Source organism: Aquarana catesbeiana, linkage group LG09, assembly GCF_042186555.1.
Source record: "Aquarana catesbeiana isolate 2022-GZ linkage group LG09, ASM4218655v1, whole genome shotgun sequence".
Lineage (NCBI taxonomy): Eukaryota > Metazoa > Chordata > Amphibia > Anura > Ranidae > Aquarana > Aquarana catesbeiana.
In genome coordinates, this window is record NC_133332.1 from 61,287,559 (window position 1) to 61,312,699 (window position 25,141).

General features: G+C 42.7%; 1 protein-coding gene and 1 long non-coding RNA gene across 2 annotated transcripts in view; both read right to left on the minus strand.

The window, feature by feature from the left end:
• Nucleotides 1-716: 716 nt before the first annotated feature.
• Nucleotides 717-7,081, minus strand: LOC141107719 (uncharacterized). The gene is made up of 3 exons (XR_012235956.1): nt 6,936-7,081; nt 1,156-1,299; nt 717-1,016 (listed from the first exon to the last, which is right to left on the minus strand). It is a non-coding gene; the product is annotated as an uncharacterized lncRNA (long non-coding RNA).
• A 16,597-nt stretch (nt 7,082-23,678) lies between these two features.
• Nucleotides 23,679-25,141, minus strand: part of LOC141107720 (cytochrome P450 2G1-like) — a 55,180-nt gene continuing 53,717 nt past the window's right edge. Inside the window, exon 10 of the mRNA XM_073598641.1 lies at nt 23,679-24,007. Coding sequence (XP_073454742.1) covers nt 23,826-24,007 — 182 coding nt within the window. The 3' untranslated portion in view covers nt 23,679-23,825. The remainder of the gene's footprint in view (nt 24,008-25,141) is intronic.

Here is a 25,141-nt window from a genome sequence, read left to right on the forward strand (position 1 = left end):
GTATAATAATAATATAATAATCAGTACTTTTCTCCTGAACAGTACAGCATCAGATAACTCCTGCAAACTCTCGCCACACATCAATCTCCCCTCTTCACTGCAACCTTGTGGTGCTCTCTCTCAGCTGCAGACCCATTCTCTTTGCGTTGTTGTATCAGCCAAATACCTTCACAATCGAATCAAACCCAGCCAAGATGGTTGCCCCCTGCACTGGAGACACTCCATAGACCAGCATTGCAAAGTGGTCCCCTTAAAGAATAACTCCACTTTTGTTAAGAATAAAACATTCCCCTCTGGGTGATCAATGTACATTGCAAGGATTTTACCAACTTTTTTTGTAGATTTCTACCTCTTGTTATGCTGAAGATATAGCTGCTTGTTTGTCTGTGTCCATGTATGGCAACCTGTATGGGGGTGGTTTCATAATCACCAGTCAGCTGTTGCACCTGCAGGGCTCTAATGATAAAATTGACAGGGTCTGCATCCCTTTAGACGTGATTTCCCTTTGGAACTATCTCACCACAAATGACATTTTTGTTGTAGGGGATGTCAAAAATCTGATTTGTATCTTAGTGCAGACTTCAAAGCAAAGGGGGAACAAGGGGAAAGGGGATATTGGGACTTTATATGAAGCACGTAGTAGCAAACGAGTGAATTGGTGAATGTTAGGGATTTTTATTGATTGCAATGATAATAACATAACATAAAATGCTGGTAACATAGTAAGCAAAGTAATTACAGGACAACATTGATTGCCAAATATAGTAAAGTTTAGACATGATAATAACATGGGTGTCACAAGGTAAGGTCACAATAAAAATCCAAAGTTCACCAAGGCATGATTAGATAAAGAATGTAAGCAAGTTGATGCCTGCAAGAGCAAGGGCCTCTTACACCTGTAGGGATAGTAAGTGATAACTTCAAATACTGGTATGTAGGTAGGAACACGGCATATGGTGGCTCTACGCGTTTCGTGGCCTTTATACCACTCATCAGGAGCAAAGTGCGTGATAATTCTATGATAGAGACATGGTATGTAATTAATTGTAAAAAATAAATCAAATCAAATAAAAACTTAAGTAAACTTGAATTTAAAGAGGGGCATGACCAGGGATGGGGTAAAGGGAACCCCATACCGAGTACATGCTTACTTACTCAGGTATGCATGTTGGTGGGATGGTAGGTCGGCGCCACAAGCTGTCCACAGGCACCCCCCAATAGGAGCCTTGGCAGGCAACCCTGAGGGGACGACACACGCAGGCCGCAACCAAGGCAGGCATGGAAAAACACAAGGCACTCCTGTGTAGAAAAGGTGGAAAATGAAAACCATAAAAAAAAAGTTTTAGTGCAGACTTCTTGGAAAATCATTGAGCCAATCACACAAGCAGGAAATTACATTTCTGGGGGGCGTTTTATACACCATCTGTGTATAAAAACGCCTCCAGGTAGCCATATTGCATTGCGTTTTACATAAAATGAGAGTACTGCAGATTTAAAGGGAAAGGTCATTTTTAATAACATTCAATCACAATGTGACTTGTGTTGCAATTGTATAGGCTACATACATTTTTGTTATTTCCTATTTTTTTCCCACGAAAGTGGAGTTACCCTTTAAGGACAAACTCGCACAGGAACAGACAGCTGCTGGACCACTTTACCTCACTGGCAACTGTCCACTGCCAACGATAGGAGGAAGTGTGGTGCGCATTTCAGTGCATCACACGCAGCTCCTTTTTTTTGTTTGCTTTTTTTGTTTTTGTACAAACTTTATTTAAAGTATACAAAAAGTACACTTCATTCGTGTCACTCTACAGAAGCATAATATGCTGCGCTGCTGTACAGTACCATGCAATTCTGTACAGTACGCTGCAAAAATAGAGCAGCATGTCTGCATTGTATCACAGCATGCTGCAGCACAGCTCTGCACAATGGAGTAAAGTGCCTGCCACCGCACTATGTGTGAAATAACCTTTAATGTGGTTCTGCATTAATGAATATTCAGTTTAACCCTGTCCACACTGCAGAAAGATAATACAGCAACAACAAAGGAAGAAGTTCCACAGCAGTTATCAGTTATAGTCTAGGTTACACTACATACAATTTATACAGCGCTCTCAGACACTTCTGTTAGTAAAGGAAATAGTTTGTTTCAACCAGCATGGTCTGAACAAACTATCATAGGAAACCTAGGGTTATGCATAAATTAAATCTAAAGCCATCTTTTAGTCTTTTTTTTTTGCCATGCGTGTTCTATTGGTTAGATTCCTCTTCACTTCTTGTCCTGAACACACAACAGGAAATAAAAAGAAATGTCACCAAAGTGAGGAAAATGCCCTCTTAGGCAGCAGACTACAAGTGTTCCTTCTAGAAGCTTTCCCCCTTAACTGAATAATATTACATTATATTCTTCATAGTTACTATTAAATGCATGGAAAAAGTCACCAATGTTATTGTTAACCTGATTGCAAAACTCTCCTGAAAAAACATTTCCCTATAAGCAGTAAAGTTCTAACTTACCTTCATCAAAGCTTTAGGCATTTCTGTGGTGCTCATTTGCATTATATTCTGCTGTAGGGGTAGAGGTGTGGGCCCTGGATGGAGATTACTGTGCTTTACCCTCCTCCACCATGTAACCAGGTAAATTAGAAGAGTAACCACGGTAAGCAGAAAGAGGGTGATGCATGTTTCCAGCGCCATCCTGAAGGCATAGCTCCCAACTGTCCCTGATTTTGAGGGACTGTCCCTGATTTGCAGCAATGTCCCTCTGTCCCTCATTCCCCCTCATTTGTCCCTCATTTTGGTCTGATCTATATAGTTGTATATAAAATTCACTTTTTATCTTTCAAAAAGTGTTTCCCAGTGCTAAAGCTTTCATCTAATTTCTAAATTGCTGCATTTGTACATTTTAAAAGCCAATATAAAGGAATAGTAGTAGTAAAAAAAAAGCCCTTGTGGATTTAATTAACTTTTTTTTGGTGAATTCTCCTTTAAGGGGGTGTGGCAGGGGGTGTGTCCTAGTATTTACCAGTAGGTCCATCTCAAAATGTTGGGAGGTATGCTGAAAGCAACTAATTCCTAGACACCAGAGTGCAAATATATACCTGCATGCTTCAACTTTGAACACTGGCAACATTCCAACCGAACACGTGCTTTATCTATACACTGTGGGCGTGATATGGGATTGGTGCTGTTCCCTAGTGAGATTGTTTGTCTTGCAAAAAGTGCTGTGTAATTGTATGAGGATCTGCTACTATAAATGGAAAAAGTAAGAGGCTCAGAGGAAACTGTTCACACTGCTAAAACAGGGAGAGAATAATAGCCCAAACTCAAAGGGGTATCAATCCTGTTAGTCAACACTTTTGTTATTATTATACTGAATATATACTTTTTGTTACTTTTATTTACAGTATATTTATCTTGTTCTGGAAATTTGGTGATAGCATAAGTCGAGCATAAATTAGAGCTTTAGGTATGATTTTTATTGCATAGCCACATTGGCCCAGCTTGGACCAATATAGGTAGGGGTGAGCTCAGGGTACGACCTGATCACAAGTTCAAGAGCTGAACGTCATATATACAGTAAGTATAGAAAAAAAATCATCCCCTTTAAAATAATCCCATTTTGTTGCTTTGCCGCCTCGAATGAAGACAGCCACAGCTTTTGCTTTATCCAGCTGTTTTTACTCTAGTGCAATGTATAACATCCAAGTGAAAGATATAACACCAACATGTCAGAATTTTTTTAAAATTAAACAGAATCACTGAGTTAGAAAAAGGATCTTTCCCACTACTAAAAATGACTCGTAAACTTAATCAGGTGTAGCTAATCACCTTTTCAATGGCACACAAAGCCATTTGACTTTCAAATGTGATCATCTGTGGTCATTTTGATTAGCTCATCATGAAACAAGGTTTCCTGGAGCATTTCAGTCATTGGTAGTGCAGCTAAAGCAAACAATCAACTATGGGTGGCAAGGCACTGTCAAAGAATCTCCAGGATAAAGTTGTGGACATGCACAAGTCAAGAGATGGACACAAAAAATATCAAAGGCTCTATCAATGCCTAGAAGCACAATGAAGTCTATTATTAAGAAGTTGAAGGTATTTAGTACAACACAGACCCTCCCTGGATCAGGACGTCACTCAAAACTGGATGAAAGAGCCAGAAGGAAACTGGTCAGAGAGGCTACCAAGAGGCCAACAGCAACTCTGAAGCAGTTCCAGAAAATTATGACAAAGAGTGGTCATTGTGTGCATGTGACAACAATATCACAAATTCTCCACAAATGTGGCTTGTATGGGAGGGTTGCAAGAAAAAAGTCACTGCTCAAGAAAGGCCACATGCAGTCATAACTGAGCTTTGCCAAAACGCACCTTGAAGATTCTGAGGCCACATGAAAAAATGTGTTATGGTCAGATGAGACTAAAATTGAAATATTTGGCCTCTGGCGGAAACCCAATACAGCTCACCATCCAAATAACACCATTCCTACAGTAAAGCATGGAGGTGGTAATATCTTGTTATGGGGGTGTTTCTCTGCAGCAGGGACTGGAGCACTTGTCAGGGTAGAAGAAAAATGGATGGGGCAAAATACAGTCAAATTCTTGATGAAAATCTGCTTTCCTATGCCAGAAAGTTGTCAATGGGAAGAAGGTTTACCTTCCAACATGACAATGAGCTAAAGCACACGGCAAAAATGACCACACAGTGGTGGAAGGAGAAAAAGGTGAATGTCCTTGCATGGCCTAGTCAGAGCCCAGACCTAAACCCCATTAAAAATGTGTGGAATGACTTAACCACTTCAGCCCCAGAAGGATTTACCCCCTTAATGACCAGACCATTTTTTTGCGATATGGCACTGCGTCACTTTAACTGACAATTGCGCGATCGTGCGACGTTCTACCCAAACAAAATTTATGTCCTTTTTTCCCCACAAATAGATCTTTCTTTTGGTGGTATTTGATCACCTCTGCGGTTTTTATTTTTTGAGCTAAAAACAAAAAAAGGCCAACAATTTTGAAAAGAAAAAAACTGTATTTTTTACTTTTTGCTATAATAAATATCCCCCCCAAAATGTAAAAAAATCTAATTTCTTCATCAGTTTAGGGCAATATGTATTCTTCTACATATTTTTGGTAAAAAAAAATCACAATAAGCGTATATTGATTGGTTTGCACAAAAGTTATCGCATCTACAAAATAGGGGATAGATTTATTGCATTTTTAAAAAATGTTTTTTTTGTTTTACTAGTAATGGCGGTGATCAGCAATTTTTAGCATGACTGCGACATTGCGGCGGACAGATCGGACACTTTTGACACTTTTTTGGGACCAGTGACATTTATACAGCGATCGGTGCTATAAAAATGCACTCATTACTGTATAAATGACACTGGCAGGGAAGAGGTTAACACTAGGGGGTGATCAATACTCCCAGGGAATACTCCTTTGTATTCCCTGGGAGGTGTTCCTAACTGTGGGGGGAGTGGACTGACTGGGAGTACAGAGAGATGGCTGTTCCTAATCACTAGAAACAGATGATCTCTCTCTCCTCCCCTGTCAGAATGAGGATCTGTTTGTTTACTTTGACAGATCCCCGTTCTGGCTCTCTGTGGAGCGATCGCCATGCATGCCCCCACTGTATCTATTGCACAAAGCGACATAAACCTACGCTGATTCGCGCGATAGAGCCGACTGGCAGCTGGTCAGCAAGTGGCTAAAGACTGCAGTCCACAAATGGTCACCATCAAATTTAACTGAACTTGAGCAGTTCTGCAAAGAAAACTGGGCAAATATTGCAAAGTCTAGCTGTGCAAAGTTAGTAGAGACATATCCCAACAGACTAAAGGCTGTAATTAAAGCAAAAAGTGGTCCAACAAAATACTGACACAAAGAGGTGATCCTTTTTCCAACTCAGTGATCCTGTTTTGGAATTAAAAAAAAAAGATTTTGACATGTTGATGTTATATCTTTTACTTGGATGTTATAAGTTGCACTAAATAAATACAACTGGATAAAACATAAATGGTATCTGTCTTCATTTCAGGCTGCAAATCAACAAAATATGATTCTTTTAAAGAGGGGTGATTCTTTTCTATACCCACTGTAATATGTGTATTACTTCCAATATTACACATGACAGCTTTCCTCTGTCATTGGTTGTTATCGATGCCGGTGGGTGCTGGCATGTAATCCCTGGCTATGTAATCAAAGGGACATGGATAGTTTTATTTAAAAAAAAAAAGGCATTGGATTCCCTCCCTTTTTCATAACTGGCCCTTTAAATCTCATATGGATTTTAAGGGGGTACCCCACACAAAAAAGTGGGGTCTTCTAGAAAATCCATTAGGGTCTGATATGGATTTTAAGATGGACATCTTAAGATGTGTGGGGGTCCCCCTAAAAATCCATACTAGACCCTTAATCCTAAATTCTGGATGGCCAGATAAGGGGAGGGGGGTGTGCTGCTTCTCTTGCTGTCCAGTCACAGGGTTGGGGTGGAGATCTGTATGTGAAAGTGAAACTGCAGCTGAGAAAGATTTAGACTCGGTTTACACTGGTGCGATGTGGGAAACCCAGAGATTCCTGTGTGGGTTCCCGCATCACACTCGCAGATGGTTCACACTGACATCTGCAGGTGTCAATGGAAAGTTAATGACACCCCCAAATCGGTTCACAGATCACAGTGCAAACTATGAAATGGTGCAGAAATTGGATTGCATGGGTGTGAACGCTCATGCGATCCAATTCCAGTGCAGACCAAAACAAAGTGTTCTGCATCATTTTGGTGCGAATACGATGCAATTTCAGCCATACATTTTGTATGGCTGAATTTGCATCGCACAGACATCGAAAAAACAAAGAAATGGAGGCGCCTCTGGGTGCAGACTTAAAAACAACTTTAATAAAAAAGGCAGAAGCAAAGATGCACTCACATTTAAGTAGAAATATTAAGGCATGGAAGAGTCCCAAAAAGTAACCAAGGGGGTCCGTGAGGTCAGTCTCTCCTGGCCATGGATATGTATCCTCTGACTGGTCTTCAGATGCGCTGGATGTGTACCGGCCGACAGTGATGGAAGGATACCAGAATGAGGCTTGGGAAGCAAACAGTGATCCAGGCAAGGGATGATGACGTCACACACTATGCGACGCATTTCCTGAGCCAGTTAGCCGTGAGTGACATGACGGCTGCACTCCTTTGTCAAGCTGGTTAGCACGGGACTGTGAGTGGAATATATGGGAGGGAGTGGGGGGAGTGGCCATAAGAGAAAGCTGTACGCAATTGTGTCAGCAATAGCGAGGGGCATGTGAACAGAGCAGGAATGAAAACGAAAAAGGGGAAAATAATGGAAGGACAGAGAAAAGCTGATGTTGGAAAAGAGGAGCATGATTAGAATGGTTGTGGATGAAATAAAACCATAGGATAAAAACAGCGTAATGTCAGGCAATTAGGATTAGGATAAATTACGATAAATAGATGGGTGTTAATAAAAACATATGTGACTAAAAAGGAGCATTAAAATTTATATATTGTATGTATGTATGTATATATATATATATATATATATATATATATATATATATATATATATACACACATACATATATACACATACATGCGCAGACCCAAAGGACTGCGATATGTGTGTATTACAAAAGATGGCTGGAAAAGACTATAGTAGCTATAGTGTATATCCAAAGGGACATCATGTGAAGGGTATGAAAAAGCAATTATATGAAAGGGGGGGAGAGGGGGGGAATGGGAAATATGGGTGGTAGAAAGAGGGAGAAAAAAGGGGTGGGAGAAAAAAAAGGGGGGGGAGAAAGAAACAGTAAGGAAATGGAAGGAGGGAAGGGGAAGGAGGGGGAAGGGGAGGGGGCAGAGGGGGCTAGGAAAAAAATGTATGCACGCACATATGTATGTGCACACATATATCACATTGTGCGCTTGCAATATACCCCTGGAAAAAAACACATTAACATACACATATAGGCATCACAGAATGGTAGAGGTTTCAATACACTCATTGATGCCTCCAGGCGAGAGAACATCCAAACGGTAGATCCAATAGGTCTCTCTCACACACAATTTCTTGAACCTTTTGGCGGGTGGGAGAGATCTAGGGATCTGTTCTATAACCCAAACAGATAACACAAGGGTGGAACCCTTGTGGGCTGTAGCAAAATGTCTAGGCACACTGTGGGGGTCCGTACCACCCTCAATGTACCTCCTATGCTCCCCAAAATGCTGTCTGAGGAGCCGAATAGTACGGCCAATGTATATATGAGGCCGCAAGGGCAAGTTAAGCAATATACCACGTGATCAGATAAAAAATGTAAAAAATCTTTCAGAAAGTAGGTGTGGCCTTTAGTGGAGAAAGATTTTTGGCCATGTTCCCCCCTCTCTTTTTGCGCCACATACTCCAGCAGATTTACGCTGTTCAGCAATTCATGATGGATCTCCCTTCCATTATAGATGACCGGAGATACAAGATCCTAGATAATATTTTCTCTGCTTTACATCATGTTACTTTTTCTAAAGAGGCTACACTTACAGGAAAGACCAGACAACACCTCTGTGGCAAGTTTAAACAACTAGAAAGATTGATACAGACTGCCAATCAACAGTGGTGGGATCAATTTTTCTTAGAACAATACATCCACACTCGGATCTCACCCAGAGGTCTCAGAATCATGAATGAGAGCCCGTCCTTCTTGAACGCTGAGCACATCAAGAAATGGACTAGCCTTGCTGAGTTCTGCACTGCCAAGTGGATGGGGATCCTAATCTCCCATAGAAAAAGCAGGTTTGACAAACTACATGATCAAATACATTCTATCATAAATGATATAAAAAGTTCATCTACCACCATCCCTTACATATGGTTTGAGGTACTCAAAAATAACACCAAAAGAGATGAGGATACTCTCGTCAGTATGAAAATGGGCAAATTCAAAAGAGATTATAATTTTGACAGAACCTTCACGTGGAATAAGAAATCTCAGTTCCATGTTGTCACACCACCCACCCACTCACGTCCCACATCAGTCTGCACCTTCCACACCCCCTTCTCCTGTCCATCGTCCTTTACCTCTTATGAGTCAGCCATCCCTTCCCCCTGCCCCTCGCCCCCTACCTCTCATGAGTATACAACTCAAAAAACCCCATGGGCTCAACACTCCCTCCAGACCATACAAGACCTGCTTCCCCTCCACTGCACACCGTCCATCTCCTTCTGTGACTCACCATTTCAAAAATTCATGGCAAAATAACAAATATTCAAAAAAGTATCAATATAAAAATAGAGAACTAATCACCTCTCTAACTCTTTTTTAGAATAGGCTTAACCCCACATCTACCTCCCAATCCAGCCTGCCCACATCAGTTAACCCTCCCAGGACCACTCTGGATCCTTCGAATCCACTTACCCCTCATGCAGTCATACCTCCTCCTGACCCCGAACCTCTACTGACAGGTTCTGTCAATAGTCATATTGATCCACCTGTTTCAGTCCCCATAACAACAGGAATTCACACTTCCGCTGGCCCTACTTCTTCCTCTCATCACATTCCGGATACTTTTTTAGTGTCCAGTCCTCCTCCGGTAATTACATCACGAAAAAGAAAACTCTCAGAAGAGGCCACAGAGGGGGACAAACCAGACGACCATCACCACATACAGAACCCAAAAAAAACGGTAAAAATTTTCAATCTGTCCAATCACACTTTGTCCCCTGCGGACATAGCACTTCTTAGCCGTGGTTTAAACTTTGCCCCTACCAACAGGCCCAATCCCTTTTTGCTTTTCAAGGATCTGAATTGTTATATTAGAATTTTGACTCTCAAGAGACATTTTAATATCAAAAAGGACAAAGATAAACATCAGATCCCCATCCCATCTACTGCCATCACTCCACCTGTATCTTCGTTGGATGAATCAGATAACATCTCTGAAATCTATGACTGTGATGATTTTGACATATGATTTTGACCTGTACAGAAGATGACCTTTCAAAACTAGTCACACAACATCTAGTCACATCCCCACCCATCATCTACTCTGGTTTAAAGCCTAAATCCATATTCTTCCCCACACATTCTAAGGGCCCCTATATAGAAAGTTTCTATAGAGTATTCTTTTCTGATATGACCAAACTCTGCAATACAACATCCGCCTCCAAGTCTCATAACCTTTCACCTCTTGAAACCAGAGCCCTCCAGCAATTCACTCATGCAGAGGATCTCATAATCAAGCCTGCTGACAAAGGGGGTTGCATCATCCTTCAGAACAAAGCTGCTTATATTGCGGAGGCAGAACGACTGCTGTCCTACCAGGCCACCTATATGAAACTCCAAAAAGATCCCACCAATGACTTCGTCATAGAAGCAGATCTTTTGATCTCGACTGCTCTAACTGACAATATCATTTCCAAAATTGAGAGTTCCTTTATCCATAAACCTTTCTATTCCATTCCATATTTTTATCATTTACCCAAAATCCATAAAAATCAGCAAAATCCCCCGGTAGGCCAATTGTGGCCTCTATGGATAGTATCACCTCAGGTTTCAGACTATATGTAGATCGATATCTACAACCTATAGTCCTTCAACTCCAGTCTTACATTCGGGATGGGACACACCTTATGGAACCCCTCTCACCTTACACCTGGGAATCCTCTTACGCCTGGTTATTGCTAGACGTAAGTCCATTATACACCTCCATCCCCCACAGTTTTGGCATCATGGCTCTCAAACATTTCCTTTCTACAGATCCACTTATAAACCCCCGTCAGGCCACCTTCATAACAGAAGCCACCAAGTTTTGCTTAACGCATAATTATTTTACATTCAATGGAGACTTCTATCTACAGCTACAAGGTACGGCGATGGGGGCTAATTTTGCCCCCTCGTACGCGAACCTAGCCATGGGGTTCTGGGAAAATCAATACATTCATCACAATAACCCTTTCTCCGCCAATATCACTTTTTTCGGCAGATACATTGATGATATCATTATCATCTGGGATGGTCCCCTAGATCTTATTCATTCGTTCATTGCACATTGCAACAATAACAACAATAACACTTATGGATTATCTTTCACACACGAAAGTAATCAGACTTCCTTAGCTTTCCTTGATTTTGAACTCCGACATGATGACCACGAAATATATGCTAAGAATTACACCAAGCCCACCAAAGGCAACTCATATCCCTAAAGGCCAATTTTGTTGACCAATTGCACTAGGGATGTCGACTACATTGAATCAAGTGTTCATCTCAAAAAGAAGAAGATCCTGTTGAAGCATTGGGACATCCTTCAACAGGACCCCCACCTCAAATCTATTCTCCCCACACACCCACATGTTTCTTATCGTAGATCCCTGAATCTCAAAAATAAAATTTCTCCCAGCAAATTAAAAACCACTCCTGCCTTTCCGCCCATTATTCCGTTTATCCCTCTGGTAGGGATGTACCAATGCCGCAAGAAACTTTGCAAAACATGCCATTTTGTTCAACATGGCCAAAAATCTTTCTCCACTAAAGGCCACACTTACTTTCTGAAATATTTTTTCAGTTGTTCATCTGATCACTTGGTATATGGCTTAACTTGCCCTTGCGGCCTCATACACATTGGCTGTACTATTCGGCCCCTCAGACAGTGTTTTAGGGAGCATAGGAGGTACATTGAGGGTGGTACGGACCCCCACAGTGTGCCTAGACATTTTGCTACAGCCCACAAGGGTTCCACCCTTGGGTTATCTGTTTGAGTTATAGAACAGATCCCTAGATCTCTCCCACCCGCCGAAAGGTTCAAGAAATTGTGTGTGAGAGAGACCTATTGGATCTACCGTTTGGATGTTCTCTCGCCTGGAGGCATCAATGAGTGTATTGAAACATCTGCTATTCTGTGATGCCTATATGTGTATGTTAATGTGTTTTTTCCAGGGGTATATTGCAAGCGCACAATGTGATATATGTGTGCGTGCATACATTTTTTTCCTAGAAAATTCATGGTTCCCTCAATGAACTGGAGCTCCCCAGTGCCGGCAGCACTCATGCAGCCCCAGACCATGACACTCCCACCACCACGCTTGACTGTAAGCAAAGCACTTGTCTTTGTAATCCTCACCTGGTTGCTGCCACATGTGATATTTGTTGAGAGGCATGTTGCGTATTTTGCAGATCTTGCTTTTTGTCACAAAGTTTTGAAAATCAAAAAAAAAAAATCCTTTTCTTTCTTAATTTTCCAAAACAAATGAGAGCTGCAAAATACTCACATGCCTCTTAGCAAATAGCTTGGGGTGTCTACTTTCCGAAAAGGGGCCATTTGGGGGCGGTTTGTGCTATCTTGGTATTTCATGGCTTCCGAAACTGTGATAGGTAGTGAGGAGTGAAATCAACAATTTACGCCCTTATAAAGCCTGAAGGTAATGATTGGTTTTCGGGGTCCTGTACGTGGCTAGACACCCAAAAAGTCCCACACATGAGGTATCCTCGTACTTAGGAGAAGCAGCAGAATGTATTTTGGGGTGTAATTCCACATATGCCCATGCCTTGTTTGAACAATATATCATTTACTGACAACTTTGTGTAAAAAATATATATATATATTCCATGGACTCAACATGCCTCTCAGAAAATAGCATGGGGTGTCTACTTTCCAATATTGGGGTAATTTGTGGGGGGGGGGGGGGTTTGAACTGTCCTTGCATTTTATGCCCAACATTAGAAGCTTATGTCACACATCACCCACTCTTCTAACCACTTGAAGACCAAGCCCTTTCTCACACTTTTTGTTTACATAAAAAAATTATTTTTTTTTTGCTAAAAAATTAAGTTGAACCCCCAAACATTATATTTTTTTAATCTCATAATTCCCTTACCCCATCCAAGTTAAATTCCCTAATAAAAATAACAAAAACAAGCACATGGACTGTTTTCTGGCTGAGAGTGACTGAGGAGTGAACGGCGGGCTGGGCAGGGTGACAGGTGGGCCACATCACTTAGCATCCCCTACGGGGGAAAATGTGTAATAGATTACCTCAAAAAGTAGTTCTGGCCAGCTCAGTAGATTGTTATAAAAAAAAGAGCCGGATGCATTCCTAAATACATAAATCATAACTGGATACAAATTTTTAGAGATAATAACGCAAGGGGTAGTTGATCCAGGGAATGTCCACCTCGTGGGGGGATCTGGAAAGTTTTTTCCCCCCACTGGAGGAAATTGGATCATGCTTTATTGGGGGACTTTCCTCTGGATCAGCTATGGTTATAGGATAGTGTATATGGAGGTTTTCTATTTGTGTTTATTTTTAAGTGGTTGAACTAAGTGGACTAGTGTCTTTTTTCAACCTAATTAACTATGATGCTATGTTACTAAAGATGCTATGCTATGTAGCCATGTGTTACCATAATTGAACCCTAGAGTCATTGCTGTGACAAGTCCACGTGTGTACAGCTTTCTTTTTTCTGCAGTATGTGCAAGCGCTTTTTAATTCTGACCCTGTTTTGCATTATGGATTCCTGTCTTATCATTCTACCAATTGGTAAACCAATTCTACCAATTACTTAGGCCATTACGGGTCTTTTCAAACTTGCAGATTGTGGTAGTAAGAGGCTACCCCTTCCAAAATGTTACTTTAAGAAAATCAAACTTTATTTCCTACGGGTCCAGCTCTCTGTATTGTGAATATTCGGTGATCAAGGAACTTCAATTTATATACCGGGGCTCAGAACGGGCAATCGCAGGTGCAGTATACCGCCCCCTCTGTAGGTGGCGCTGTGTTGTAAACCGCTGTATAGAGGGGAGTTAGGCACAGTGTAGCATTGTTCCACTGCAGCCTCAGGTGCCACAGCGGAGCAGTTATCCAACTGGACACTGCAACACTGGATAACCTCGGCAGCCATCTTTGGTGTTGGCAATACTTTTAAATAGCAGTGTCCCACTGTGGTTTGTCCTCAGTTGTTTAGTGAATAGAGCAGGAGCAGGATCCATGCTGTTTAGGAATAGCATCAGTGGCGGTGCTTCCATTAGGGGCGCTCGGACGCCGCCCCCTCTCTCCAGCCACCCCCTCTGTGTACTATGGATAGTTTCATGCATTGCATGAATCTATCCACGACCGCTGTAGCCACCCCCATTCAGGCGTCCGGCCCCCTTTTGGGGCGCCGAGCGCCTGAATTACAGCGACGGGGGGGGGGGTTTAAGCACCTGATTATAGCCATAGTCTCTAATAGGCTTAAAAAAAAAATAATATTTGCTTTGCTAACACAGAACCATCTCTCAGCCAATCAGGAGGCCCGGATGTAACACCGGGCACCTGATTGGCTGAAGGTAGAGGCAATCCCATTTCATTATTCTTTAGACTTTTTCAGTTAGTTTGCGCCCCCCCAAAAATTTTGAGCACCAGTTGCCACTGAATAGTATACTTATCCCTAGGGAAAGGTTCCTGGCAAGGAGGGATAGACTAGGGACACCACGGTCTGCTCTTCTGGATATCCAGGCCACAGTGCTGTGATCTAAACTTGCATCGGTCTTCTGCTGCTGTTTTCACTGCATCTTGCCTATCAGCCACTCCCTTCTCAGAAGCTGCTCTGTAAACATAAGATTTAAGAAAGGGAGATCCTTGCTCCTGGAAACTTGACTTGTGTGTCAGCATTGTATAAACCTTCCACACCTGTTTTGCCTGGATTCGGATTCCACTGTTTCCATACTATCTGGAAATCTTGAGCAAGTAGTTGGCCCTGATATAGACATCATACCAAGGGCTGGTATTTGCAGATTGCTCCTTTTGTTTTCTTTTATCTTCTACTTAACCAAATAATAAATCTACAACCCTCCATTGGACTCTGTGTGCTATTCTTCCCACTGCAGTACCAACCACCTGGCCCTGCCTACACGTATTTTAGTAGTTAAATGGTTTGGTTTGTGTCCTTAGCATTTTGCTACTTTTCCTGTGCTATCCATCCTTTTTCTCTTTGGGTATGTTTTTTCAAGTCAGGGGAACTGTAGGCTTCATATAGAAAAAATAGGGTAAATGCACTCTGGTAAAAATAACTTCTTTAATGTAGAATATCGTTAACCAAAACCAGAGCAACAAAAGAGGTGAGACCACCCCAATGTGTTTTGTGCTATTAAGATCGTATTTATATAGTCACTCTCCTATAGCATGTTTGCAGTCTTTAACCATCTCCTATGACATCTGAGGACTCCTAAATCAAGAAATTTAGTTATCACTGCATTAGGCTTGATTTATGCATGCTGCTTTTGAGCATTTCTGCAGTGCTTTTTGCTCTGCTTTCTGCATTTTTGTAACCACTTTTTTACCACAATTTTGCCACGATTTACGTTTTTGCTTTTTTTTTTTTTTTTTTTTTTTTTTTACATTTACTGTATATAGCCGGTTGCTAAGAAGCGGGCCAGGAAGCCGTCCTTAACAGCTGCTTCCTTAACCGCTTCCTGACCGCCTTACGCCGATATATGTCGGCATAAGGGCACGTACAGGCAGAATCACGTACCTGTACTTTGCCCTTTAAGAGGCGGCTTGCGGGAGCGTGTCCGCCCACCGGAAGCATTGTGAGCGTGATCGCGGGTCCCACGGACTCGTTGTCTGTGGGGATACCCACGATTGTATCACGGAGAAGAAGAACAGGGAAATGCTAATGTAAACAAGCATTTCCCCGTTCTGCCTAGTGACCTGTCACTGATCACAGCTCCCTGTAATCGAGAGCGGTGATCAGTGTTGTGTCACACAGAGCCCCTCCCCCCACAGTTAGAATCAATCCCTAGGACACACTTAACCCCTACAGCGCCACCTAGTGGTTAACCCCTTCACTGCCAGTCACATTTACACAGTAATCAATGCATTTTTAATTGCACTGATCGTTGTATAAATGAGAATGGTCCCAAAATTGCACCAAAAGTGTCCGTTCTGTCCGCCATAATGTTGCAGTCACGATAAAAATCACTGATCACCGCCATTACTAATAAAAAAAAAATATTATTAAAAATGCCATAAAACGATCCCCTATTTTTTAAATGCTATAACAAACCAATCAATAAACGCTTATTGTGATTTTTTTTACCAAAAATATGTAGAAGAATACGTATCGGCCTAAACTGAGGAAAAAAAAAAATTTATATATTTTTGGGGGATATTTATTATAGCAAAAAGTAAAAAATAATGCTTTTTTTTTTAAATTGTCGCTATTTTTTTGTTTATAGCGCAAAAAATAAAAACTGCAGAGGTGATCAAATACCACCAAAAGTAAGCTCCATTTGTGAGAAAAGAGGACTTCAATTTTGTTTGGGAGCCACATCGCACAACCGCACAATTGTCAGTTAAAGTGACGCAGTGCCAAATCTCAAAAAGTGCTCTGGTTTTTGGCCAGCCAAATGATCCGGGGCTTAAGTAGTTAACAAATGATGAGTCATCAGTTGTCAGTGGACTTTCCCACTGACAGCTGAATGTAAACGAAAAAATTTGCCCGCAAAAAAAATTCACTAAAAAATGGTGTGCTGTCCCCCCTGGTATGGATTTGGAGGGGACACCCCTATGCCAAAATTTTTTTTTAAATGGCGTGGGGTTCCCCCCCAAAAATCATACTAGACCATTATCCGAGCATGCAGCTAACAAGTCAGGAAAGGGAGGGGACGAGCAAGCCCCCCCCCTGAACCATACCAAGCCCCATGCCCTCAACATGGGGGGGTGGTGCTCTGGGGTGGGGGGGCTCTGTCCCACAACCCTGGCCGGTGATTGTGGGGGTCTGTGGGTGGGGGGCTTATCAGAATCTGGAAGCCCGGTTTAACCAGGGGGCCCCCAGATACTGCCCCCCATGTCAATGAGTATGGGGTACATTGTACCCCTACCCATTCACCAAAAAAGTAGTGTAATGTGCCAAACGACAGGAGACAGTTTTTGACAAGTCCTTTATTAAAAATGTCTTTTTCCGGTCTTGCTCCTTCCTCCAGTGTTCTCCTTCCCCCACTCCTTCCCCCGGTCTTCCCCTTCCCCTGATTCTTCCTCCGTTCTTCTCCTTCCCCCGCTTCTTCCTCCGGTCTTCCCCTCCTCCAGCTTCTTCCTCAAGTCTTCTTCTTCTTTCTCCTGTCCTTTCTTTGTCCGTTGTTCTTCTTCCTCTGCCACCACTCCTGACGCTGTGCCCCGCTGATCTGTCCCTTCAATGTCACACATTTCATATATAACTGTGGGGCATGGCCATTGGATGGCGTCATACGGAGACTCCACCTCCTTTTGACATCAAGGACCCATCATGCCCCGGGCAGTGATGTCACAAGGGAGTGGGGCCTCTTAATGACGTCATCCCCATCGCAGCGTCAGAGGAGGTTTGTTAATTTTATTTTCGATGGGAGCGGTGGCAGAGGAAGAAGAATCGGGGGAGAGAGAAGACCGGAGGAAGAAGCGGGTGAAGAAGAAGACATTTTTAATGAAGGACTTCTCAAGAACTGTCTATTGTCTTTTGTCACATTACACTACTTTTTTAGTAAATAGGTAGGGACATAATGTACCCCATACTCATTTACATAGGGGGGGCCCGGGTTCTGAGGGCCCCCTTGTTAAAGTGGGCTTTGGGATTCTGATAAGCCCTCCACCTGCAGACTCCCACAACCACCAGCCAGGGTTGCCAGGGTTGTGGGGAAGAGGCCCTTGTCCCCATAAACCCAAAGCCCCCTGCCCCAAAGCACCCCCCCAAGTTGAGGGCATGAGGCCTGGTATGGTTCAGGAGGGGGGTGCTCGCTCACTTCCTCCCTTTCATGACCTCCCAGCTGCATGCTCGAATAAGGGTCTGACAGCTGATAACTCATCGGTTGTTAAGGATGTGGCGGCCGGCTTTGCCACCCAGCTCCTTAGCAACCAGCTATATACAGTGAATGTAAAGCCAAAAAAACCCCCACAAAATGCAAATTGCGGTAAAATTGCAGTAAAATCGCAATAAAAACTCAGTACTTGCATTTTGGATGCAGGTCCCTTGAAGACTCTTAAATGCAAACACTGCATTTTGCGGGAATAAAAGTCCCCGACCCTTTCCAAAAATGCAGAGGCACAAAAATGCATTAATGTGAACGCGTTCCATAGGAACCCATGTTAAAAAAATAAAATGCGTTCCTGCAAAAAGCATAAAAAAACGCATTAGTGCGAATCAAAGCTTAGAGTCTTGGCAACCTTATTTACATGGAAAAAAAGTGTATGGAATGGCAAAACTTTTTTTTTTGGAAAACCCCTATTGTTGCTTTCAATTGTTATAGATGCAGAGATAATTGAGGGCTTGATTTAAGATGCTCTTACTGCTTGTTCAGAATATATAAGTATCTTAGTGTCCTTGATCTGGGCAAAGGTTCGCTTTAAATCTAACCCGAGCTGAGCTAATGCTAGAAATGTTTTACATTACATCTTTTACGTTTATGTATCCCTGTTCTTTAGGCTCCATTCACACCTAAGCGTGGTGCAGCAACAGCTGCTGCACTGCGTTTTTTTTAGCTTTTTTTGTGCTGTGTTTTTGGAGCAGCACTATTCACCCTCCACTTCAAAAATGCTCCAAAGACGCTCATGAACCAAATGTTGGCACAGAGCCAGGAGTGTTTGATGGTGCAATTTTGCCACGCTTTTAGCGCATTTTGTCACTTGACAATCGTGGCAAAATCACACTTCCTTTGGGGTGCCATTAAGAGATAATGGCATTGCAAAAGCGTCCCGTATCTTGCCCTGATTCTGAAATCGCGGGCAGAATCATGCGATTCCTCCCGCAATTCTAGTACTCTCAGGTGTGAATGGAGCCCAAAAGAGAAGTATGGTATTATATAAAAAAAAAAATTATTATACTTACCTAGATGGCTACAGCTGTCCCCTGCCACCTCTTAGCCAGAGAACAGAGTGATCAAACACCGCTGATCACAGATGATATAGTTAGGCAGGTTGAAAAAAGACACAAGTTCATCAAGTTCAACCAATAAAAAAAAAAATGTATCATACAATTCCATATATACAATCTTATAACCACAGTTGATCCAGAAGAAAGCGAAAAAACCCCAGCAAAGCATGATCCAATTTGCCACAGACAAAACCTGTGACTTTTGTCCGAAGGGTGTTGGCCCCAAACTTGTCTTGCATACAAACGGCACACAATTGTCGGACAACACACGAACGTAGTGACATACTACATGGCTTTCCAGCTTTTTAGCGCCACCCTTTGGGCTCCTTCTGCTAATTTTGTTTTAGTAGAAGTTTGGTGAGTGTTGATTCGTGCTTTTCATTTCACGCTTTTCATTTCTCGCTTTTCAGTTTGTATATGAACGGCCGTTCGTCAGCGAGCCATGTTGCGGAATCGGAGGAAATAACGTGTTATTTATTATTGGCCTTGGAGTTATTGCTTTGACCCAAGTCCAGTCCAGGAACAGGAGGAGGAGGATTTCTTCGACCAAAAATTGGTTGCTTTATTAATCATGACCAATTATGTCATATGCCTTTGCTGCGGGAGCTCCAGGAGAATAATCCAGATGATTTTCGGAATTATCTTCGGATGGCAGACCCCTGCTTTCACCAACACTTGGCATTGTGAACCCCCTATATTAAGAACCGGGACACATGCATGAGGCTTTTACCAAATGCACTTTTTGGTTAACTTCTATTGGCAGATACCATATCTAATTTTATTTGTTTTCTTTTTTCTATGCACAATAAAAAAATTGTGGAGAATAATACTTGACATGTGTTTTACTTCAAATGACAGTTTGGGAGTAGGCAGTTACATTTTAAAAAACATAGTTGTATATTTGATCTTAAAAACTACGGGATAATGGTGTTGTGGTAACTTGCACCAAAAAAAAAAAAAAAAATAACAAGCATAATAATATTATTTTTTGATATCACTAGAAAAAAATAGCCTTTGGAAATTAGTTTGCCATAACTCCATAAGTATCACCAGCAAAGCAGCTTCATTATTATCCCATTAAAGAAGAAGAGAATGTGCGCTACATTTCTAGATTTCATAATTTGCCACGTCACAAATGTTAATTCTCCATTACGAACAATCATATCACATAATTCCCATCTGAAAATCCGATCGTGTGTACGAGGCTTAAGAATCATTAACCACTATTCTCTGAATTCTGGCTTTTAGCCAGTTTTCTATCCATTTACAAATTGATCTTTCCAAGCCTGTAGACTTTATCTTACACATGAGCCATGTGCAGGGCCGTCTTTATGGGGCATCTGCCCAGGGCCCATTCATTGTTGTAGGGCCCCAAATGCTGATAAGTCAAGTGTATTTGTTTCTCCTCCATTCTATACAGCTCAGCACGGGTTAAATGAAGTTACGTCCCCGCAGTGTCTCTTCTACTGGTCCGCCCCTTCCCCTTATCTCAGTCTGAATGGACTGAGTCTCTTCCCCAGAGACATGCTGCATTCCGCCCCTCCCATACCTCCTCTGCGGGCTGCCGGACTACATCACTCTGCACAGTGAGTATACTGTCTCCCGAGGAGACTCTGTGTGCTGTCCTGAGCCAGGCTCCCCCTCCCACCACGTCTGATAACTTTTCAGGGAGTCTCAGCTGCTGAAGAACTTCTTGGGGGAGTGCAAGGCTGCTGTGTGTTGTAGTGCAGGGCAGTGATTGACAGCTGTGGGCCCAACAATAACCCCCTCCCTGCTTATCCACCCTCAACAATACCCCCCTCCCCGCTTCTCCCTCCCTGCTTATCCACCCTCAATAATAACCCCGTCCATGCTTCACCACTCTAAACAATAACCCCTCTCCCTGCCTCTCCACCCCCCACAATAGCCCCCTCCCCGCTTCTCCACCCTCAACAATAACCCCTCTCTGCTTCTCCACCCTCAGCAATAACCCCCCTCCCCGCTTCTCCACCCTAAACAATAAACCCCTCCCCGCTTCTCCACCCTCAACAATAACCCCCCTCCCTGCTTCTCCACCCTCAACAATAACCTCCCTCCCCACTTCTCCACCCTAAACAATAACCCCTCTCCCCACTTCTCCACCCTCAACAATAATCCCTCTCCCTGCCTCTCCACCCCAAACAATAGCCCCCTCCCTGCTTCTCCACCCTCAATAATAACCTCTCTCCCTGCCTCTTCACCCTCAACAATAACCCTTCTCCCCGCTTCACCACCCTAAACAATAATCCCTCTCCCTGCCTCTCCACCCCCAACAATAGCCCCCTCCCTGCTTCTCCACTCTCAACAATAACCCCTCTTTCTGCCTCTCCACCCCCAACAATAACCCCAATCCCTGAATCTCCACCCTCAATAACCCCCCTCCTTGCTTCTCCACCCTTAATAATAACCCCTCCCTGCTTCTCCACCCTCAATAATAACCCCCCTCCCCGCTTCTCCACCCTCAATAATAACCCCCTCCCTGCTTCTCCACCCTCAATAATAACCCCCTCCCCACTTCTCCACCTCCAGCAATAACCCCCTCTATGCATCTCCACCCTCAAGAATAACCATTCTCCCTGCTTTTCCACCCTTAACAGTAACCCCTCTCCCTGCCTCTCCGCCCCCCAACAATAACCCCAATCCCTGCCTCTCCACCCCAAATAACCCCCTCCCTGCTTCCCCACCCTTAATAATAACCCCTCTCCCTGCCTCTCCACCCCAAACAATAGCCCCCTCCCTGCTTCTCCACCCTCAATAATAACCCCTCTCCCTGCCCCTCTACCCCCAACAATAACCCCCCACCTCTCCACCCTCAACAATAACCCCCCTCCCCACTTCTCTACCCTCAACAATAATCCTATTCCCCGCTTCTCCACCCCCAAAAGCGGGGAATAGTTGGCCAAGAAAATGTTTGCCCAGGGTCTAATCAATATTAAAGACGGCCCTGGCCATGTGTGGGGAACTGTGTCAAACGCTTTTGCAAAATCCAAGTATATCATGTCCACAGCCTCCGCTCTGTCCAAGGTTTTACTTACTGTACCTCCTCATAAAAAGAAATCATCTCTGTTTGACAACTTCTGTCTTTCATCAATCCATGCTGTCTGTTGCTTAAAATATTTTTTTCCCACAAGAACTCATCTATGTGGTCTTTTAATAAACTCTCCAGTATCTTCCCATGTATAGAAGTTAAACTAGGTCATAGTTATTTGTTAAAGACTTCGATCTCTTTTTAAATATGGGCATCACATTGGCCCTTTGCCAATCCAGTGGTACCATTCCAGTCATTATTGAGTCCCTAAATATTAGAAACAATAACTTTGAAATGACAGAGCTCAATTCCTTTAGGACCCGTGGGTGGATGTCATCTGGTCCAGGTGCTTTAACTACCTTTATTCTGTCTAAATATTTCTGGACCATATCACTTTTGAGCCATTGTGGATAATTTGTGTCAATAGCATCCCCATTATGGACTTGCGCTCCCCCATGCTCCTTTGTACACACAGAGCTGAAGAAGATATTTAATAAAATTGCCTTCTCTTTGTCCCCAGTCACCCACTCCAGATTATTTTGTAAAAGGCCTACATGCTCAGACCTGACCTTCTTACTATTAAAGTTGTTTGTTAACACAAAAAAAAAAATGGGATCCTGTTTCTTTAAAGCATGTTATACAGCACAGTTCTTGTTTCAGTTTCCGCCCTGCCCTATGTAAACTGACCACGGTGTATCATGGCTGCTGACCCCTGACACCGTGGTCAGTTTACGTGCCTCCGTCATCCTCAGCCTGCTATCTGCAGCTCTCCTCTCCGCTCTTGTGTCCTCCTCCCCCTCCCCTCTCTGCCTGTCATCTGTGTGTGTGAGCCGCCCCTCCCCTCCCCTTCTATCACCATTCCGAGCAGCTCGCACATTACTGCTCCCAATCACTGCCAGCCCCTCTGCTAGGATTACATGATGTATATACTATATGCCATTTTCTAAAATTCTTCTTATAAATACCGTTTTTCTTATTCTCGATAAGCAGTCATGTGACCACCCAGCGTTGTCGTCCTCCGATGTTTGTATTACAGAGGGAGGTCACGTGACCGCCCGGCAGGCATCAATGGGAGAGCTCAGCCCCTCCCTCTGTAATACATACAGTGGAGAAAACAGCAACGGGAGGTCACATGACCGATGCACCAGGATAAGAAAAACGGTATTTATAAGAAGAATCTTAGAAAATGGTATATAGTATATACATCATGTAATCCTAGCAGAGGGGCTGGCAGTGGGTGTGTGCACTGTCTTAACAACCCATTTAATATATTTGCAGAATCTTTTGGGGTTTGTCCTTTTAGCTTTTGCAATCTGTCGTTCATTTTGAATTTTTGCATCGTTGATTTCCTTTTTACACATTCTGTTATATTCTTTGTAACATTTAAACAATATGCTTGGGATCTTTTCAGATCAGCTTGGACAGGGTTTGTGACATCAGCCGACAGCGGCTGCTAACTACGCTCCTGTGATCCAGAAATACAGCCAAAAAATTTCACATCCGGTTTATTTATTATAGGAACTGAAATTTCACAAAATCATCCAAAAAAAATCAGCTAAAGGGTAATCCTTCAGCATTTCATCTTTCGTTTGAGTTCAGAATCTCCAGAGATCCTGCAAGAATAGCAAACAGTGGCTTCACTTATTTTACTATTCTTTTTATTACAATTGTCAGTTTATTCTTCTATAAAATTTTACAAAGGTCAGAACATATTGAACATGAAGATTTGATTTTAAAGACTACATCCAGTTGAAAAATTATTTTATTTGCAAAATGGTGAGCCTAGAATGACTGCAATATACAATAAAATGTATACTGTCAAAACAAAAATAAAGCTGGCAGCTTCTAGCCACAGTGTGACACCGTGTTTGACTAACGCATGATGAGTATTTCAATGAGGGTCAGCAAACATCTTATATTTCCGAGCTTTTGAAGCATTGGTTTTGGGTTCTGGGGTGATCTCTAGGTCCTTCTTGTCCACTGTAGGTTTTAAAGTAAATATTTGCAGTATAGCAGTAAAAAACAAGAAGAGTTCCATACGAGCCAGCCCTTCTCCTGCACAAATGCGTTTACCTAGAGAGAATGGACCAAAAAAAAAAGAAAAGGAATAAATCAGTATTTCAATGCTATTACAAGCCCAACCTGCAGTGCAAAATCATGTTTGTCAGTATCCTAGTGCCCAGGAAGACTTTATTCTATGCTTATGATGCAGAGGGCTAGGGCTTTACAAATCTATGCATCGGATTTTCTTTGCAGACAATGTAATTACATATTTTTTGTTTTATTCTTTTTTTTTAACATTTTGTAACTTAAAGTGGTTGTAAAGCTTTTAGGTTTTTCACCTTAATGCATTCTATGCATTAAGGTGAAAAACCTTCTGTGCTGCAGGTCCCCCCCCCCCCCCCTCAGACCTCCCCCCTTTTTCTTACCTGAGCTCGATCCAATCCAGCAAAGTGCAGGAGCACAGTGGCCCCAGCTGCTGTCACTCTCCTTATTGGACAGATTGATAGCAGCAGGAGCCATTGGCTCCAACTGCTGTAAATCAAAAGCTGTGACATGGGAGTGGGGCTGAGTTCCGTGGGGGCACCCCGATGAAGAGGCCCGGGGCTGTTCTGTGCAAAACCATTGCACAGAGCAGGTAAGTATAGACGTTTGTTATTTAAAATAAATAAGTAAATAAATAAATGTTTACTAACCCTTTTCAAGCCCAACTTAAGGATTAATGTAAACTCCCTCACATCCTTCTCTGTCTGATTGCTGGGTTAAGAAAAAACAATTCTAAATTCCAATTTTTCACTTCCTAAGTTATATGATCATCCAACGCTGGGTACTTCTCCTAACTGCTTACTTACTGGAGGGTCTCTCTTTGAGATGGCTTCCTCTTAAGATCCAGAAGAGGCCTGATTAGATTGTAAGCTCTAACGAGCCTACTCTATTAAATTGTATTGTACTGTCTACCCTCGTGTTGTAAAGCACTGCGTAAACGGTCAGCACAGGGGGAGTGAAGGGAGCTAGCTTGCAAAGGTCAACATGTGGGCACTGAACTAGCAGTCCCTGCAGGTGGAAAGAGTGTCAGCAAGGAATTTAGATGGGGGACTTTGGTAAGTATAATTGACTTCACTAGGTAAGGATAAACTATCAGTTGGCAGGATGGATTAGATTTGGGGGGGGGGGGGGGGTGGATGGAAAAAAATAGATGTTTGCCTT